This window comes from Halichoerus grypus, chromosome 3, assembly GCF_964656455.1.
Source record: "Halichoerus grypus chromosome 3, mHalGry1.hap1.1, whole genome shotgun sequence".
In the NCBI taxonomy this organism is placed as follows: Eukaryota; Metazoa; Chordata; class Mammalia; order Carnivora; family Phocidae; genus Halichoerus; species Halichoerus grypus.
This window is the reverse complement of record NC_135714.1, coordinates 2244341-2261958: the sequence shown is the minus strand read 5'-3', so window position 1 is coordinate 2261958 and position 17618 is coordinate 2244341. Positions and strand designations below refer to the sequence as shown.

The following is a 17618-nucleotide window of genomic DNA, read 5'->3' as shown; positions in this document are numbered from 1 at the left end:
CTGGCAGCCATGGCTTTGACGGCTCACTGCAGAGAGAAGGACACAACACAAAGTGAGGACGTATGCTGGGAAGGATGCTCACAGTATCGAGGAAATGAATCCCACTCCCCCAAATGCCAGAGAACCCCGCCCCCTGCAGCCCCCGCGGCAGAAGGAAGCTTTGTCTACACAACGGCCAAGGGCAGTTCTTGCTGGTCAGAGTCTGTTCCAACAAAACCCACAACAAGGGCTCGCTGCAGCTCCGGGGAGAAGCCGCCCCGGAGCCCTGGGGACTTGGAAGTGACACCCGCAATGGGGGGGCCTGGGTGCGGTTGGGGGTCCTCTAAGAGGCAGGGCCTTCCGGTGCTACATTCTGGGTGTCTGGAGGGGTCAGCTGCATTCATCCTCTGGAAAAGATTCATTTGCTGGCAAAAATAGGGTGGAGGAGCGGGTACGGGCAGCCCGCAGCAGGGCAACAGGGAAGGGAGGCACGTTTCTGGGGAAGGCACGTGCATCACCCTGGTTTCACTCAAGTCTGTGCTCAAAGTGTCGGCAGCAAAACAACCCCCCCTCTGCAAACAAACCTGCCAAATTAGCATTTTCAACAACATTTGGATTGATGATATGACTGCTGCTTGCCACAGACTCCTAGGAACTTGATAGTCTTAATTCCTTGTGCAGAGAGCTGGCAAGGTGGATGGACCCTTTTCTCAGTAGGATTTTAATGAGCAATGACACGGTTCCTAGACGTCTCTGCCATGCAGCCGACTCCCCGTGGCACGGCTAAGAAAAGCCGACTTCTGCGAAGAACTGACGCGGCCATTCTTGGTAGTCTTGCGTATTTGCATACTGAGGTATACGTGTAATTATAGATCTGCGCATAGGCACGCACACATCTACTCTCCCTGCCTAAAGGACTTCACTCACCAACTCCTATCCATCTCCGAGCACACAGGCCAGTCTTTGGGTCAGCGCCTACGGCCAGAGCTGGGCTCCAGGTCCCCTTGTTAAGACCGACTATTTCGGGTCGATGGCAAACAAGGGAAGACCAATGACGCTTGCAGGTGAGCCCAGTGATATGGATACTAAGGGGAACGGTTCCAAACCTCACATTCACAGTGTTACTTCCTACAGATATAAACTCCTCAGCAGGAACAGCATGTGGCCCGGGGTGCTCGGAGCCACGGAGGTGACGGTGGGGGGATGGAGCACTTTCCTGCGCTCACAAACATGCTAGCAGGCTTTTTATGGGAAACGGCAGGATAAGAAATGGGAGCCCAGCGGGGTGGGGGACGATGGTGACTTACTTTCCGTTAAGGTTCCCTTCTGGTCCTGCCCAGACATGGGACCCATTTCTACCACTCACGCCCTGGCTCAGTGGGGCCTCAGCGGGGACTGGCGGGAAAACCCTGCACCCCAGGAGGTCCCAAACCGCTGCAGCAGGAAAGGGCAGGAAGGAAATGGCAGCTCTGGGGCAGGGGGTCAGCTCGGGGGCCTCCAGGCAGTTTGGTGTGAGCCCTGCAGGCCCGTGTGCACTGCAGTGGGATGTCAGGCCCGTACCGGCCAGACGTCAGGGTAACTAACCAGGCACCAAGACTCCTTTGCAGACTCTGGAAAAGGACTTCAAAGTTATCTTCACTTACCACATGAAATACCCAAAATGCTGCCTGCGCTTGAACTCACGACCAAACTGACCAGCATGGCAGCATCGCGTGACCGGCCCACCTCGGGGGCCAAGAAGGCCGAGTGCCTGCCGGCATCGTCAGACAGCAAGCACGGCCCCACTTGTAGGCACGCCACAGGCTCTGCCCAGCAGGGGTCAACCCAAATGTCCAGGCCTCGTGTGCACTGGACGGTTTGGCTACTTTGGGGCTGGAAACAGAAAGCTGGTCTGGTGGCCTGGGTCTAGGGTAGAAGCAGCGGCTCTGAGGGGGCACAGGCTGGCCAGTCGCTGCCCAGTCCTGGCCCTTCCTGCCCCCTCCAATCGAGCCCCATCATGGGTCCAGTGGGCACAGATCCGCACCCTCCCAAAAGGAGGCCCAGTGTATGGGTTGAGCAGGAAAGGAGACGGAGGAGGTGCTGGGGTCCTTCTCTAATGGTTGCCAAGACACCAAGCTTTGCTCTTGATGAAGAGAGGTGCAGACAAAGGTAACTCTATTACATGCCTGGGCCCTAACACACAAGAGAAACCACATGGGAAGACCCCAAAAGCGGCCAGTCGGCCCCTGAGCAGACTGCAGCCCACACTCTGCTCGGGACGGGACCGTAGGACATCCAGGCCGGGTCGCTGGACACGACAGACTGCCGCGACCAGGGGGGCTGGCCTTGTCAGAGCGGTGCCAGTGGTCCTTCACTGGGGAGCGAAAGCTTTAGAGCGGTCCGTGCGGGAGGAGGAGGGTGCTGCGGGTGGGCCCAGAGAGGCCCCACCCGTGCACGGGACAGGGGAGCGGGCACCTTCCAATCCTCAGAGGAGCTGTGTGAATTCCTGACCAAACACCTGAACATTAAACATCCCTAAATTCTTATCAGATGGGGACGCGTGAGAAAAGGTGGAGTGCACCACAGAACGTCACCGGCGTGTTAATAAGGAAGACAGGTGTCCGGTGGGAGGAGCTCCGGGACAGAGAGCAGGGGCGGCCGGGACAGGACCGGCTCGGGGGGCTTCTGCAGGCGCTGTTGCATGCGGCACAGACTTGGCAATGCACATACTTTACACGGGCATAGAAAGTTACCTTAAAATTAATCTCTTTACTGATATAATTAAACTTTAAATCCTGAGAAGAAAACAGAGAAAGGGAAGTGTGGCGCTGGGTGTCGCGTTCCCAGCACCCCCGACCCGCACACCCCACGGCATTCCCGTCGGGGGGCTGGGCGTGGCCCTGACCCCCAGGCCAGAGCCCTGGGGAGCGCTCCCGAAAGCCTGCCGGCGCCACCTTCTGCCTGTGGGACAGCAGAGAGGCCCGTGGCCACCTGCAAGACCGAGGACTCCGTCCCGGACGCAAGAGCAGCTGTAGCCTGGTGGCCGCGGGCAGGTGGGCGCTAAGAGGACGGGAACAGCCGGCTGGCTGGCGTTTCGCACTAGCTGCAGCACAGAGGATTAGTGACCCGCGGCTCCTGCCCTCTGCAAGGACTCAGGCTCAACCCCACGTTCCTGCGTGTGGTCCCTGCACGCAGCCTCCCTGCCACAGAGCTCCTCTGCCACGGGCAGAGCCGGACACCGCCTGCTCGGCCACGGCGCGACTCGAGGGGAGGCCTGGGTGCGGAGCCACGCCGGCGTGGGCAGGCCCCCCCGGCTCTGGTGCTGCTGCCCCGTGGGCACTCAGCACGTGGCGACCTTATGGACGTTCCGCAAACAAGTCAGCAATCGATGATATGGGTTTCCTGGTGCCGCGACCACCTCGAACACGGACTGGAAGGCCCGGCGGTCCAGCTCCTCTTCTATCTGGTGTCTGTAAAAGTCCGTGGCCACCAGGCAGAAGAGGTTCACGTCCACCTGCTCCAGCTTGCCCATCCTGCTGATGACGTGGGGAAGGCTGGGAGAGGAGTTAAGGGAGCAAGGCTCGAGTGAGGGAAGAGTGGTCCCCCGTGCACGCCTCTCTGTCCTCACCAGGCTGTCCTCCCCCGACACGTGTCTACAGACGGGCCCAGGGCTGGGGGGGCCCTGAGAGCCGAGGCCGGGGCACCTGGACTGTGCAGCAGCAGCGGCTGCCTCCCAGCTCAGCTCCTGCCGGCCAAGCCGGGCACGGCCAGCGGGCACGGCTGTGCTGGCTGGAAGCCCGGCCCTGGCCAGCAGGGCAGGGGGCGCGGGCAAGCAGGCTGGGGGCGCCCCGCAGCGAGGGGGCTCCGCTCCACAGCACTTACCTGGCCTGGCTCCCCACACAGCACCGGCCGCCGCTGCTCCCACCGGCCCTGCTCCCGCGGGGAGAGGGCACAGCCATGGCCCCCCGGCCGGGCCCTCCCAGGCAAGGCTGAGCGAGGCCTGCCGCCAGCACCCACACAGCCGTCTGCTCAGACGCGCTGGGCTGTCTTGGGGGAAGGCTGCCAGAGGAGAACAGCCCCTTTTGGCAGCCAGCATTTTTGGGGTGGGAACTGGATCTTTACTTAAGCCTTTCACCCGAGAGGATGACACAAGGCACAATGGACCAAGAGTAATGAAAAGCAGCGTCAGCCACAGACCCAGCTGCATGGGGCCCGCGGGCGGGCGGGAGGAGGTCCACAGGGACCTGCGGGAGCACCCCTCCTGCCCGCCTCTCCCGGCGGTCCCGGTCAGTGGGGTAAACACTCGCCTTCCTATTCCCTTACCAACGCTGCACTCTCTCGAGGCTTAAGGTAAATGTCATCTGACAGCTGGCCTCCTTGCAAAGGTTAAACTTCCAAAACTTTAACAGAAACATGAACCCAGATGCTAAGAGGAGAGTCTGCAGGCCTGACAAACAGGAGCCACAGGACGCCGGCCTGGACCCGGGAAGGATACACAGCCGAGACCCACGGGCTGGTGGAAGCGCTGATGAAGAAGCAGGAGAGGCTCCACACGGCCATTGCCACCGGGGTCCTCTGGGTGAAGTTGGAGAGGGACAGCATGACCCAGTCCCGGACCATGGACGACTGCCCGGTGGTGTGCAGCGTCTGGAAAACCTGAGAGAGACGAGAGGCTGGTCAAGGGGCGCTGCTGGCTCCCAAAGGTGAGGAACTGGGCCCACAGGCAAGTCCACTGGGTCAGCACATCCACATGGTAAAAGGCATTCAGTCTGGAAAGTCTGGGTGGGTCCACCTCGGGGGCCTCCCCGGCCGCGTGACCCAGTGCCCTCACCTTGTACACAACGGTGGCCATGAACTGAGGGTATGGCTGCTGGTTGGAGAGAAATTCTCCAATGACTTTGTTCATGACATCCTGGGGTGGGAAGAAGTCGTCTAAAAACTGAGGAAGGATCCGTGCCACCACTCTGGCTTCACAGGGGAACCCTTTCCTGACCCTAAAAGGAGGGGACACAGGTCAGAGTCTGGCCCCACCCTGAGAGAGCCTGGCATCTGAAGCCAGTTGGGAGATGCCCTGGGTCCTAGAATGTGACCTGCAAGAGCAAACAGGTGACACCCCTCCCTTGCTGACCTCACCGGGGACCTGCAGATGAATGCACAGACCCAGGGCCCCCACCCCATGGAGGAGGCCGATGACTCAGAGAGGGGGTTTCTAAGTCATGTCAAGTAATAAGCAGAAAGGGTTTGATGGTGCCGTCAGAGATAAAAAAAAAAAAAAAAAACTCCTAAGAACACTGTCCAAGACATGTTCGCTTCCGTCCACGTCCAAATGCTCTCTGAGCTTCCTCTCAGCTCCCCGTTCTGACACCACAGCACTGCAGTCAGCGAGGACCTTCCTCCTTCCCTGACGGGGGCCCGCACACACTCCTGCTGACGCCCCACCGCCCCCGAGACTCCGGTCTGCACGCTCCCGTGAGTGCACACAGAAGGGCCGCATGCTGCTGAAAGGCTCCGGAACTGGCCCAGAAACTGGACCCGTGCCCCCTCGCAGGTGTGCTCGGATGTCCGCCTGCAGATGACAGCGGTGGCCGAGCATGTGCAAGGTTGCTGCCCTGGATGACGCCCACGGCTGAACACGACCTCTGTCAAGCCGGCCCCACCCTGGGCGTGTGCGGCACGATCAAGCTGCATGCCTGTCGGCACTCGCTACAATCCTGGTTTGTTTGGTTAGCACTGGGGCACAGGGTCCACGAAGGCGGGGACTCAAGTGTGGGCTCCCCTGCCTGCCACCCGGCTGTGGTCGAGCTTGACGGATCTGTGTGGAATGGAAGAAGGGCTATAAACACTCATTTTAAGTGTCAACACAGAAAGAGACGGCAATGCTCGGCTTTCCACAACACCTCATCTGGCCCAAGTGGAAAGACGGACAGCCTTGCTCAGCACGCTCTTGTGAAAGCCAGACGCTTCCTGCTGACCGAGCTGAAGGGACAGGACAGGCAGAGTGGCACACAATGGGCCTCCCAAGGCCACAGACGCATCATGTCGCCTGGGCTGGGAGGCCTGGGTCAGAACCCGAGGCCCTGTCCTGGGGAAGGAGCCTGGCAAGGTGCCTAACCCATTCTCCAGAACTGGCGAGCCGAGCCGACTCTGGACACAAGTGCACACAGTGGGGAGAGGCGCTTTTGTTTATTGTCTAAACCTTTACCATAGTCTACTCAACACTAGTCCCGAAGCCGTTGCTAATGCTGCTCAAAGGCTGTGCTCCTCATGGCCCCGGGGGCGGGACCTCGAGGCTTTCCCCTCCCCAAAGGCGGCAGTGTGTGATGGACATCTTTGGGACTGCTCAGATCTCCACGCGCAGGACTCATCTCGTTAACAAGCCCCTCCTGATGCCTCCACACTGAGGGGTGCTGCCCCCCACCTTCACGAGATGGGCAAGGGCTTGGACTGGCCTCAGAGCTGGTCAACCCCAAGCTCCCAGGTGCTGGGGTCCAAGGACTGCCCACCCCCGCAGAGCCCTGAATGAGGTGTGTGCGTAGTCAGGACGCAAGTGGGAAGCTGGTGGACCACAGGGGCAAGGCTGAGAGGAAAGCAGGTGCATGGGAAGGCAGCTGCTCCTGGCGAGCACCCCAGGGCAGCTGAGGGCAAAGCTGGGCTTCGTTGCTTACCTGTCAAAAAGAACAGACACGCGTTCCATAGCCACAATCACTGACTCGCTGTCCGGGGCGCCGGGGCTGGGGTCTGAGGTTCTGCCCGGACTGATTTTCTCCTTCCCTGAAACAAATCCTTCTGTATGGTTACCTGCTTTGAAGACTGTGCCTTGAACGCACACGGGAGTTCAACAAACCCCAAGAGATGATGTGAAACCAGGTGAAGGGAGCTCTCAGCAGCCCAGGGCCCAGCCCAGGTACACAGGGTGCAGTGCTCAGTCCGCAGACCACTTTGCAGTTACAGCAACGTGACCTTGAGCCAGTAACCCCATGCTCCAGGCTCTGGGATCTCCCTCAAGCGCCAGTGAGGCCCTGTGGTCTGCGTCCCGAGAATGAGAATGCTCCTCGCTCACTGAGACGAGAGGAGGCCCGTGCGGCCTGCAGCTTGGCGGCACTGACCTGCCGGGCACAGGTGGGCCTGGGCCCCCGCGGCTCACCTGTGTACATGCAGGTGAGCATCAGGCCCAGGGCGGCCATGGCCCGGTGCGGGCTGTGCACATTCACTCTGTCCACACTCAGCTTGACCAGGGACTCCGCATCCAGGCGGCACAGCTGTTCGCACAGCAGGAGGCGCTCCAGGCCCCGCAGGACGCAGTGGTAGATGATGGACGGGGTGGCTTCCTCACTTCCAGACAGCATCACCCCACACATCTGAGCAAGAAGGAAGACTTGACCCTGCCACCCGCAGGTGACCGTGCGCGCACGCCCGCTCCCTGCTCCAGAGGAAGGCGCCCAAGGCCGCTCACCTGTATGACTGACGCAGAGAACTCCGGGCCCACATCCAGCGGGTAGTTCTCGATCAGGTAGAAGGCGGTAGCACACATCACCAGCACATGCTGCTGGCTGTGAACGTTCACGCAGCTGAAACCATGAGGTAAGGCCCAAGCTGACAGTGTGCGGTGTCCTCGTGTCTCGGGGGTCTCAGCCCCCATCCCCATGGAAGGGTGCCCCCCACCACGTGATGTGTGACCCCGCTCTGCCCTGGGCCACACAGAGACCCCCACGCGGCCGCTCGTACTCACTGGGCCACCCCTTTGAGGTTGGAAAGGAGGTAGTCGCTGATGACTGGGACGAGCTGCTTGGCCGTCTCATCCAGGAGGTCACACTCCAGCACGTAGAGAGCGCCGTGCAGGGCCCCGACCTTGCTGGGCAGGTGGCTGCTCCTCAGGGTACTCTCCAGCAGCCGGCTGACGGGCTCTGCCACAGCCTTATCCTAGAGCACAGGCACGGGGAGCAGAAGCTAGCCCACGATGAACGCGGGAGGCCAGTGACGGCCGGCCGCACGCTCCAGAGGAAGACCGTGTGCAGCAGGAGCCCCCCCCCCCCCCCCCCGCGGGCCCGAGCCGCCCTCCAGAGGCCCGCGCAGCACAGGTGTCCGGTCCTGGCCATCAGGAGCCTTCCCGGCTCCCCGGCTGTGCCTCCCCCGGCCGCGCCAACGCTGTGGTCGGTGCCGACACCCCTTCCTCCCGGGGGTCTGCGGTTTGGGCCGAGCCAGGGAGAGGGGCCTGCGGGACCAGCGCCAGCGAGAGCCCTGCTCCGCGTCTCTAACGAGCTTCCCCAGCAGACAAGACCCCACACGTGTTGTCACAACGCGCCGCCGGGAACAGAGCGTGTCCCACCTGACTCCCCGGGAGAGGGTGCTGGAAGCTGGCACCTGCTTCTTCTGGACTTCGTCCCCCCCAACGCCCTCCACCCCGTACCGTTTCCCTTCGCTGATTTTGCTTTGTCTGTGTTCACTGAGATAAATCCCGGCCTTGAGTATATATGAATCCTCCCAGCAAAAACCCAGGGTGGTCTTGGGGACCCTGGACAGTAGTCTATACTGACCTGGACTAAATGTTACCTGCGTCCTTTGAGCACCCTAGACCTAGTGGGGTGCAGCAGAACGCAGACATTCCGCGCACACTCCTCCCTCAGGACTCTCTCCTTTTCAGAGAAGAGGCGGCCGCAGTAAGCAGTGTGGAGGTGGGGGCGACCCCAGTGCCCAAGAGCCACCCCACCTGGGAAAGGTGGCTACTGCCGCCTGAGGGTCCCTGCGGGCCACCTGAGGGCCAATGTGCACACACCAGGGTGACGGGACGCCTTCCTGAGGACTCCCACCCGGGGGGCCAGTCCCCGCCTCTGCAAACACCAACAGGACCTGCTGTGAGGGAGGCACGCTTCCCCACACCGTGTAAGCATCTCAGCAGGAGAGGACCAGCTGTGGAGGCCCGCGGCCCGCACCAACGCGCACACACCTCCACCTTCACGAGGGACGGCTGCGTGCACGTCAGGATGGGGACAGCGTGAACATGCAGCATCTTGCCTTAGGGTCTTCTTAAAAAACGACTATTACTTAACTTATTGACAACACATTTGTCTAGGGGGATCTGGGCCTGAGCACAAAAACACAATTACAATGAAAACGAACCCAGCAGCTCAAACCCCCCACCAAGACGAAAGGACCCCTTCAAGTCCAGCTGCTTCCACATGTCTCTCGACACCCAGAGGGCACACACTTTGAAGTGACGTGCTCACGGGGGAAAGCCAACAGACCTGTTGTTCCTGCTCCCCGATGGTGGCACCGCGGCCAACGGCCACCCAGGATGGGGGATACCTGCCCAGGCACTCGGGGTCAGAGGGACAAATTCAACAGGGGGGCAGAGCTGGGAAGGGGCCACAGACGCGGGCTCACACCTCTGCCACACCCCATGTGAGCCGGTCTCATCCTCCCCTGAGTCGGGCCAGGTGCAAGAGACCTGCCGCAGCACCGGGACACACAGGACTGCGTGGGGATGTGTGGGGGCAGCCCCACGTGTAGGGCGGATGAAGGAGTTGTCTGCTGCCACAGGAAGCTGGGCCCCCGAGTCACTGGCAGCGGCTACAGCCCAGAGCACAAGCCAGCTCTGTGCAGCCTGGAGGCCGGTTACTTTCGTCTGGTAGCAGAGCTTCTGCCCCTCACCAGCTAACAAAGGCGGGGCCCGCGCACAAGGGCTTTCATGTGCCCACATCACGTCTGGTGAGCAGGTGCCACGTGGGGACGTATGCGCAGAAAACGGGCGCACGCCGCCCTGGCCGAGCTCTCATCAACTGGATGCAGAGTAAGAAAGAACTCGGAAGTAGGCAGTGTGCCCTCCTGCCAAGAGAAGACCAGAGCACCCAGACCTAGGGAGAGGAGATGCAGGGCGTCTGGGGTAAAACGGCCCCCAGGAGGGAGGCTCCGTTGACAGGAAGCACAGGGGTCTGTAGGGGGCCGTGAGAGACTGCGGAGGAGCAGCAGTCACGCTTCCACCACCCACACCCCTGGCTCCTACGGGGATGGGTCACCACGATGACCCAGAGCAAAGGGGTACAGGAGCCCCAAACCGAGGCTCACCCATGACAACACACTTCGCGGTGACCCACGGAAAGGCAGGGATGACCCCCTGCCCACGTCAGACCTTCCAAGGCCGAGGCTACGCCCGCAGCATGCAGCCAACACCAGGCGGCCCCCACACCGCCTCTCACTCACCATTCCCAGGACGGCAGCCGCCTTGCAGGTGGCGGGGACCAGGTACTGAATGAGAATCTCGTCTTCTGCAGGGTGCACCCTCCGCAGCTCTGTCAGCGTCAGATACATCATCTCAAACTGGGTGCGTTCGGTGAACAAGTCTGAGACCACTAGGAGCTGGAGACACAGAGCATTCGGGTAGGAAGTGAGCAGTAAAGACCAAAATGCATGTGCTAACATCCACCAGACAATGAAATACAGGCATTCACAGGAGTCCTGACCGGGTACGTAAGCAGCCCACACCCGGAAACCTACAATAACAGTGTAAACACACAACGTGAAGAATGACTGGTCATCGAGTATCTTAAAAATGCCGCTGCATCTACACTGCCCACCGAGAGCTGGCGCCTGGATCTCAGTCACGACCGTGGGGCACTGAGATAATCTCCAACTGCTATTCTGCAAACACCAGGCCCCCCTGCAGCGTTGGGGACAGGCTCTCCAAAGCCCTGGAGAGAGAAATGGGCCACTGCTTCAGAAATAAATGCTGGGATGATTCCCTGTCTCCCCAAAATGTTCAGTTCTCTGAGGCTTGCTTCTTCACATGACATCCAGAAATCAACGTCCCCAGGCGTGCAGGCCGGAGCGCGGTCTCTCCTCAGAGGCCCGGGTTCGAAGCCAGCGGGGCTCAGCAAGTCGCCAGCAGCAGCCATGCTGAAGGTGGACGCAGCAGACACACCGGCAGGCCTCCCGGGCCTCTCGGGGTCAGAACTGCTTCCGGGGTAACACAGAGACCGTGTCTGCCTTTTCACTCCTGTTCTCTTCCGACCATAGGGCAGTGTTTTCTAGAAGTCCTTTGATATCAGACTGAATGCAAAGCAGACATGAGAATCCAACTCTCTTCTAATAAACCAGTCAAGAGATTTGCAAAAACGTAAAACAAGGCTCTTCTTACTAATTCTTTAAAAAGTGTTATTTTTAAACTAAAAGCATCGTTATTTTAGATAAATTAATAAGTAAAAAAAAAAAATAAGATCTTTATTACAGGTACTTATAATTTACCGATTTTTGGGAAAAAAAAATCAGGTTGTAAACTTCTACTAACAAATTAAAAATGAGGTTCTTAAAAATCTCACCTTGACCAGATATCTAATGATCTAAGAATCATAAAAGGTGTGTACTGACAAGAGCCGGGCTCAAAACCACACGCCTGCCGTTACTGGACGGAGGCATGTCGGGGACAGAGAACCAGAGCCCCACACGGCAGAGACTAGCAGACGCTTCCAGCTGGCTGGTCCACGGGCAGGAAGCAGGGACGAGGGTCTTGAGCTCCAAACTCTCGCACACTTCCTGCCATGTGATGGTAAAGACGCGAAGATGGCGTCTAATGAGGAATGATTTTTAAACCTCCACGTCTGCTCCGGGTTCTGTAAACACTGACAGACCTAACCCTTGCACAAACGCTCTTTGGGGTCCTCAAACACACAGGAGCCTGAGTCCGCAGTCTGAGAACGACCGCCTGCCTCGGAGCTTCTCACAGGGGTGTGGACTCGGGACTGTCTGTCCAGCTCTCATATAACAAAGCCGACGTTCACGAGACGGGTCCTTGAGAGGGACGTGGGTAAGCATGGGTCCTTTAGAGCCTTCACACAACGGGACGCCCCCACAGCACGCCTACCGGCCACGGATCAGAAATGTACAAACGGCCCCTCTGTGGCTGGAGAAATACCACTTGGTCCTCCTGCACGTGTGAGCCACCAAGAGCTCCCTCCCAGGTCCCCAGGGACCTCGAGCTGCGCAGGCGTGCGCGGTGCCCACGCTGCTGCGGGTGCGCACGGCTGTGTTTGCACGGGCACCGTCACGAGCGCCACGTGCCTGCAGGGCAACGGGGAAGGCAGACTTACAGATCGAACCACTTCACTGATCAGGATGATGGGCGTCCTTCGGGCTGACCCTGACGGCAGGATCCAGCGACTGTACAGTTCGAGCAAAAACTGGGAACAGGAGTGGATATCGACCCCAGCCCGGTGCTTCCTGCAGAGCAGACCAGAGGGGCAATCGCCCCACACACAAGATGAGAGGCATTCCAAGAGGTACCCAAACAAATCAAATTACTGAGAGGAGAGTTCAAAATGCTTGAAATGAAAGGCAGATGGGAAACCTGGAGTTGATGGGTGATGTGGGTGGTGACGCAGGGGCGGGAACATCGGCCTCCTCCTCTTCCTCTTCCTCCCACTCCTCCTCTCTCAGGGGGGTGATGCTGTTCCCCAGCCACATGGAGTGAATGGACACCTTCAGGAGACAAGGCCCCTGGGCTCAGCGCTCAGGGCACAGGCGTGGGTCCGTCCCCTGAGCTGCGACCCCCCAGCTTGTTCCTGCTTCTTCTGGAGATGGTGGCAAGGGTGCTGAATAAGAGTCGACCCGTCCACCAGGGCTCCTCCCCACGCTCCCAGTCCACACAGACCACGCTCCCTCTCCACAGCCCCTGTGCTCCCACACGTGTCGGCGTGGGAGTCCTCCGGCACGCAACACGGACTTCACCCTCCCAGCCAGCAAGCACCCAACTCCCACTCCGCACAAACAGCCATTTCCCCTTTGGATCCCACCAGCCGTGGGGGTCCTGGCAGCGGGCCGGCAGGCTGGAGGCGGCTGCCTGAAGGCTGCCATAGACGGAATATGAACCACGAAGCCTCAACGTCATCTTCGGGCCTCGAGAGAGGGCGGCCCCTCTGCTCCCCTCACTCCCCAACAGCCAGTGAGTGATGGCTCAGCACAGAGGGATGTGGGAGCCGGCCGGTCTCCGGACAGGACAGGGCAGGGTGGGGTCAGGGCTCCGCTCCCGATGGCTGGACGTGAGCGCAGATGCTGAAGAAAGGACGCAGCTGGGCGAACGCCTCTGGACCCAGAAGGAGGCCAGGTGCCCCCGAGAGCCACAGTTGCTCACTCGCAGCCTGCTCCTCAGAAACCCACTTCTGTAGAAACGACACTGAGCCCCATCACCCTGATTTATCTCAGGGGCAGAAACTTCACTGCAAGGACAGCACGGATAGCCTGGCTGTGTCCCCTTGCGCACAGAGGAATGTCTGGCTGTGTCCCCTTGCGCACAGAGGAATGTCTGAGCAGGAGACAACAGGATGGAGCGGGCCTGGGGGCCCTGCCGCAAAGCTGTGCCCAGAGCCGCTGGGGATGCCCTCGGGACAAACAAGTGTTTCTGACCCCTGCTGTGGCCAATGTCCCCTGAAACAAAAGCTAAAAAGAAAACAGTCCTGCATAACTGCTTTCTAAGTAAACCAGCAAGGTTTGAGAGGACACAGAAGTGGACAGACCAGCCAGCAGGCCGCCCATGGGAGTCCCCTGCACCCAGCACACACATGCTCATGGCTCCAGGAGCCACATCCCTGTCCTCCAGCTCCTCGACCTGCACTATCACATGCGTGACTGTCCTGTCTTTCTCACAAGGACACGGAAACACACAGTTCAAAGTGACCCACCCAGGAAGCTGTCGACCTGGCACCCAGAGCCGGCCCATCAGCTGCACTGGGCTATGTGACCACACTTCCCTCTGAGCTGGCAGCTGGGATGCTGAGCCAAATCCGTGGCCCCCTGGAGCAAGGGCCCTTCTGTTGTGTTCACTCCACCCCAGCCGCTCTTGCCTGGCTGTCTGACGCCCCAGACCTAAGCCTGACTCTCAGCATCTTGCTACATTTACACTCACATCCTATGTACACAAGAGACCTTAAACCTTCCTTGGAGTAAAGAATATAAATGAGGACAAATAAAAGAAAAACCCTTAAAAAACCCACGTAATTTTTCTGGATGTAGCCAATGGCCCAAATTCATGGCAGTCAAGAGAGAGCGAGGAAAGCAGGAAGACATGCCCTGGCTGTGGGGCAGCGGGGGGGACACTGACCTGGCCGAGCTTATAGCTCATGTTCCCCAGCTCCCGCTCGGGGTTGATCTGCAGCAGAAGCTTGTCGTGGCTGATGAGGGCACCTGCAGGGCGACAACACCGTGCATGCTATCCTGCGTGGAGCCTGCCCGACAGCACCCGCCCCGGGCGGCAGGGTGGACAGCTCCACAGAACCCCAAGGGTCTCTGGGGTTTTCTCTGGCAGGGCCAGTGCGGCCAATTCTGAATTACCACTTTTTCTCTGTAACAAACCAGCTTCTGACTCTGCACGGGAGCCAGTTGGGGGCTGAGCTGCAAAGGCCTAAGTCAGCAGCTGCAGATGGGGCGGTGGCCCCACAGGCGCGCACTCTGAGGGCCCAGACGACAACGTGGGCGGGCGACACCTCCCGGGACCCTGCCCCGGTGTCCAGGCTGTCCGGTTGCGCCCACCAATGCCCCCACTCAACCCATCTTCTCCACAACCACTGTCTTTCACACCCTCTATACCCCAAACGACCCTCGCCCCCCAGCCAGAGGTCCCTGGCTAAGCCTTCACCAGACCTAGCGTCAACGCACCCTCTCCCGGGACCCTTCCTGACCGCGTTCCCCTGGGGCGTTTGCACCTCTCCCGGTACCCACTCGCCCCGGCCTCCTGTGACAGTGAATGAGGCCACTTCTCTCTCCTAGGGGCAGAAGCTGCTCAGGGGACCCATGGCCATCGCAGTGCACACTTCCGAGCTTAGTTCAGCACTCCAGTAAATGTCTAGTGTCTGCACGTCCACACAGAACGCTCTCCAGGGAAAGCATTCAAGATGTTTAAAATCACAGGACCTAACAACTCCTAAAAAAACCGCTGTGCTAAAATACTGTCTGTTCAACAAAAAACATATGCATTTAAAAAAAAACAAACATAAAATTTCCTTCTTTTAAGCTAGGGTGGTTGACACACTCCAGTGCCCATTACAGGGCAGGCACACAGCCCGCAGGCCCAGACAGAACAGGTGCACCTGGCCAGCAGCAGATGCAGGGCCGGGGGAGGGAAGGGCCGCTGGGGGCGGACGGCTCAGACCCAGGGATGCCCAGCCCCGGCAGGCTCTCAGAGAGTCCAGGCCTGCTCTCACCGTAGCGCTCTCTGCTCTGAAGCCGGAGAGTCACGGGAGCGACTAGTTCGGCTTCTACAGTCCCACACAGGCTGCCCGTCTCAGGCTGAGAGCCACTCCGCTCCCCCGTGCCCTGACTGGTGAGGGACAGCACTCCGTTCAGCTCCAGACTCGAGCTCCAGACTGCTAAAATCGCCTGGTCCTGACCGAGATGGCTACTCATGAATTAGTGCCATGCAGTGAGGACCACGGCCTCCAAAAAGATGCCTCCAGTCCTTCTGCCCAGCCGGTGGTGTTAGTATCTTGGTCACATTCTTGTTCTGGCCCAGGTACAAACGGCCCCTCTTCCCACAGGTACCTGTCGTAGCTGGAGACAGAGAAGGGACGGGGTCCCACGCCTGGTATAAGTGATGGGTGGCGATGTTCTCTCTCTTTGAAACCATCGCTTGTATTTCCTGCTCTACAATTCCTCGGATAATGCTCAGCTTCCTCCCAAACCTAAAATTCAGAACAAAGGTTAAAGAATATTTTGCTTCCTTCAAAATCTTAAAAGCAAAAAACCTCAGGGTTTCCTCCAGCTTTGCCTACAGGAAACAGAGGCACCTGTAATAAGGAGTGACACTCCCTTTGAGGGGACTCCTGTCCATGTGCCCTCGGCTAGTTCTTGATCTGCTAGAGTCTCCCCTAAACACTCAGCAGACCCCACTGCCCCGGTCACCAACCCCTCCTGGATCTGCACCCTACAGTGAGGCTACACGCACAGGTGTTTTGTCGTTCTGGCAACAAAGCAAAGGGCCCGGGGTGAAGGTGCTGGTCACTCTGGGCAGGGTGGACAGGCACTTCACTGTTCCCACCTGGTGTCGAGGGCTTTGAGGGGCTTGTTCCGGGGCTGCTGCTCCAAGCAGCTCACGGCTGGGTTGCCGGCCACGGGCACGGTCATTGCGCTCAGCACCAGGGAAGTGATGGCCTGCACGGCCAGGACATTGATCTGGGTCCTCTCCGTGTCTTCCTGCAAGGAGAGCCCGCACTTTACCAAGTCACGAGCGGCCAGACACCCAAAACCACTTCTGCCCCCACCTGCACACAGAACCCGAAGGCCGTGGTTCTCAGGCCGCGTGGTCTCTGGGTGAGCCCCGCGTGCTACACACAGACACGTCTTCCCAGCAAGGGTCCTGTCTTGTCTGCCTGAGTTCCCTGCATCTGGGACTTGAAATAAATCTGATGGCCAATGTCTACCTTTCAAAGCAAGGTCTCCTATAGGCACAAACCTCCAAATACAAATTACTTTTTAAGATATTGCCCTTAAATTTCCTCACTCTTTTTAGGAACTCTACGTATAACAACCTGTTAGTTCTACACGTGAATTTAAAGTCACTGGTGATTTCGGACATATGTGTACTCTTTGAACTGACATTTCTACAAGTTTGTGCCATACCATCTACCGGAATTAAGGACTTCTAGCCAATGGCTTTCAATATCTCAGGCTTTGCCTTACCAGAACATGGCTTTTACTAACATTACGTACCTTAATATTCTAAGAAGCCCGATAAACTTCTGCAAAGCAGTCAAATGAACACAGGTACATACACATCCATGGCCTTTATCACGTGCCTTTTCATTCTGATTCAACCTACACACTGCATGTGAATACTGATAAGCAGAACTCAGACATATTTTCAGGAAAGGGCGTAATCCTACTGACCCTTAACGCGTGATGCGCCATGGTAAAGTGTACTGTGGCCACTGGCAATCGAGGCCACTCAAACTCGAGGGAATCTGCTCCTGCTCTGCAACATTAGTCTAGGTATGACCTGGCTACCCTGGTAAACATAAGGGAAGACCAAAACAACGAGCCTGCTGCCCTTCTCTTGCCCCCCACGAACAAGTCACCAGCTGCCTCGACTGCCCGGCTGCTGGCCAGTGGACGGGCGGGCCTGCACGCGGCCTTACTTCCGGTGGGCTCTCCTCCTGCTCCATCACGAGGGGCTGAGTCACCAGGACGCCAAGGAGGGTGGCCCATGTTTCCTCAAACTGGGTGCGGCTGGTCCACCCTAGGAAGGCAAATGTTACATGAGACAGGGTCGCCCGCTCCCCAGACTCCTTGATGTGACGTGGCAGCTGGGCTACACGGGTGCAGCCGGAACGGGCCCCCCCCCCCGGGAGCCGCACAGCAGCCCCCCCGACCCCACGCCAGTTCTAAGATGCAGCCGCACTGCCAGGTGCACTCCCAGGCGAGGACACGGAAGCACCCACGTCTGAGGCCACACGACAAGCAAGTGGCCCCCTCTCCGCCCCTGCGGCAGGGATGCAGTCAGGCGAAGGGATGTCTGAGCAGCTGGCCACACTTGGGTGGGTCCGCGCTGCTCCTGCCCTGCTCACCAGAGGGCTCACGAGTCTTCCCCAAAGACAAACCGTGGCACCGAGCTGTGGGCCGCACGACCGTGCGCAGACCCCAGACCGCTGGGCAGCACGCTCTGAGTGGGTGCCACGTGTGCT

General features: G+C 59.1%; 1 protein-coding gene across 1 annotated transcript in view; it reads right to left on the bottom strand.

Annotated features, from left to right (window-relative positions):
• Window positions 1–2707: 2707 nt before the first annotated feature.
• HTT (huntingtin) overlaps window positions 2708–17618 on the bottom strand; it is a 136834-nt gene continuing 121923 nt past the window's right edge. Inside the window, exons 54-67 of the mRNA XM_036085639.2 lie at window positions 17073–17173; window positions 15977–16131; window positions 15481–15620; window positions 14045–14127; window positions 12296–12426; window positions 12039–12168; window positions 10156–10311; window positions 7688–7878; window positions 7412–7526; window positions 7103–7316; window positions 6624–6729; window positions 4790–4952; window positions 4454–4614; window positions 2708–3512 (exon numbers count right to left, since the gene is read on the bottom strand). Of these exons, the coding sequence (XP_035941532.1) occupies window positions 3299–3512; window positions 4454–4614; window positions 4790–4952; window positions 6624–6729; window positions 7103–7316; window positions 7412–7526; window positions 7688–7878; window positions 10156–10311; window positions 12039–12168; window positions 12296–12426; window positions 14045–14127; window positions 15481–15620; window positions 15977–16131; window positions 17073–17173 (2060 nt within the window). The 3' untranslated portion in view covers window positions 2708–3298. The remainder of the gene's footprint in view (window positions 3513–4453; window positions 4615–4789; window positions 4953–6623; window positions 6730–7102; window positions 7317–7411; window positions 7527–7687; window positions 7879–10155; window positions 10312–12038; window positions 12169–12295; window positions 12427–14044; window positions 14128–15480; window positions 15621–15976; window positions 16132–17072; window positions 17174–17618) is intronic.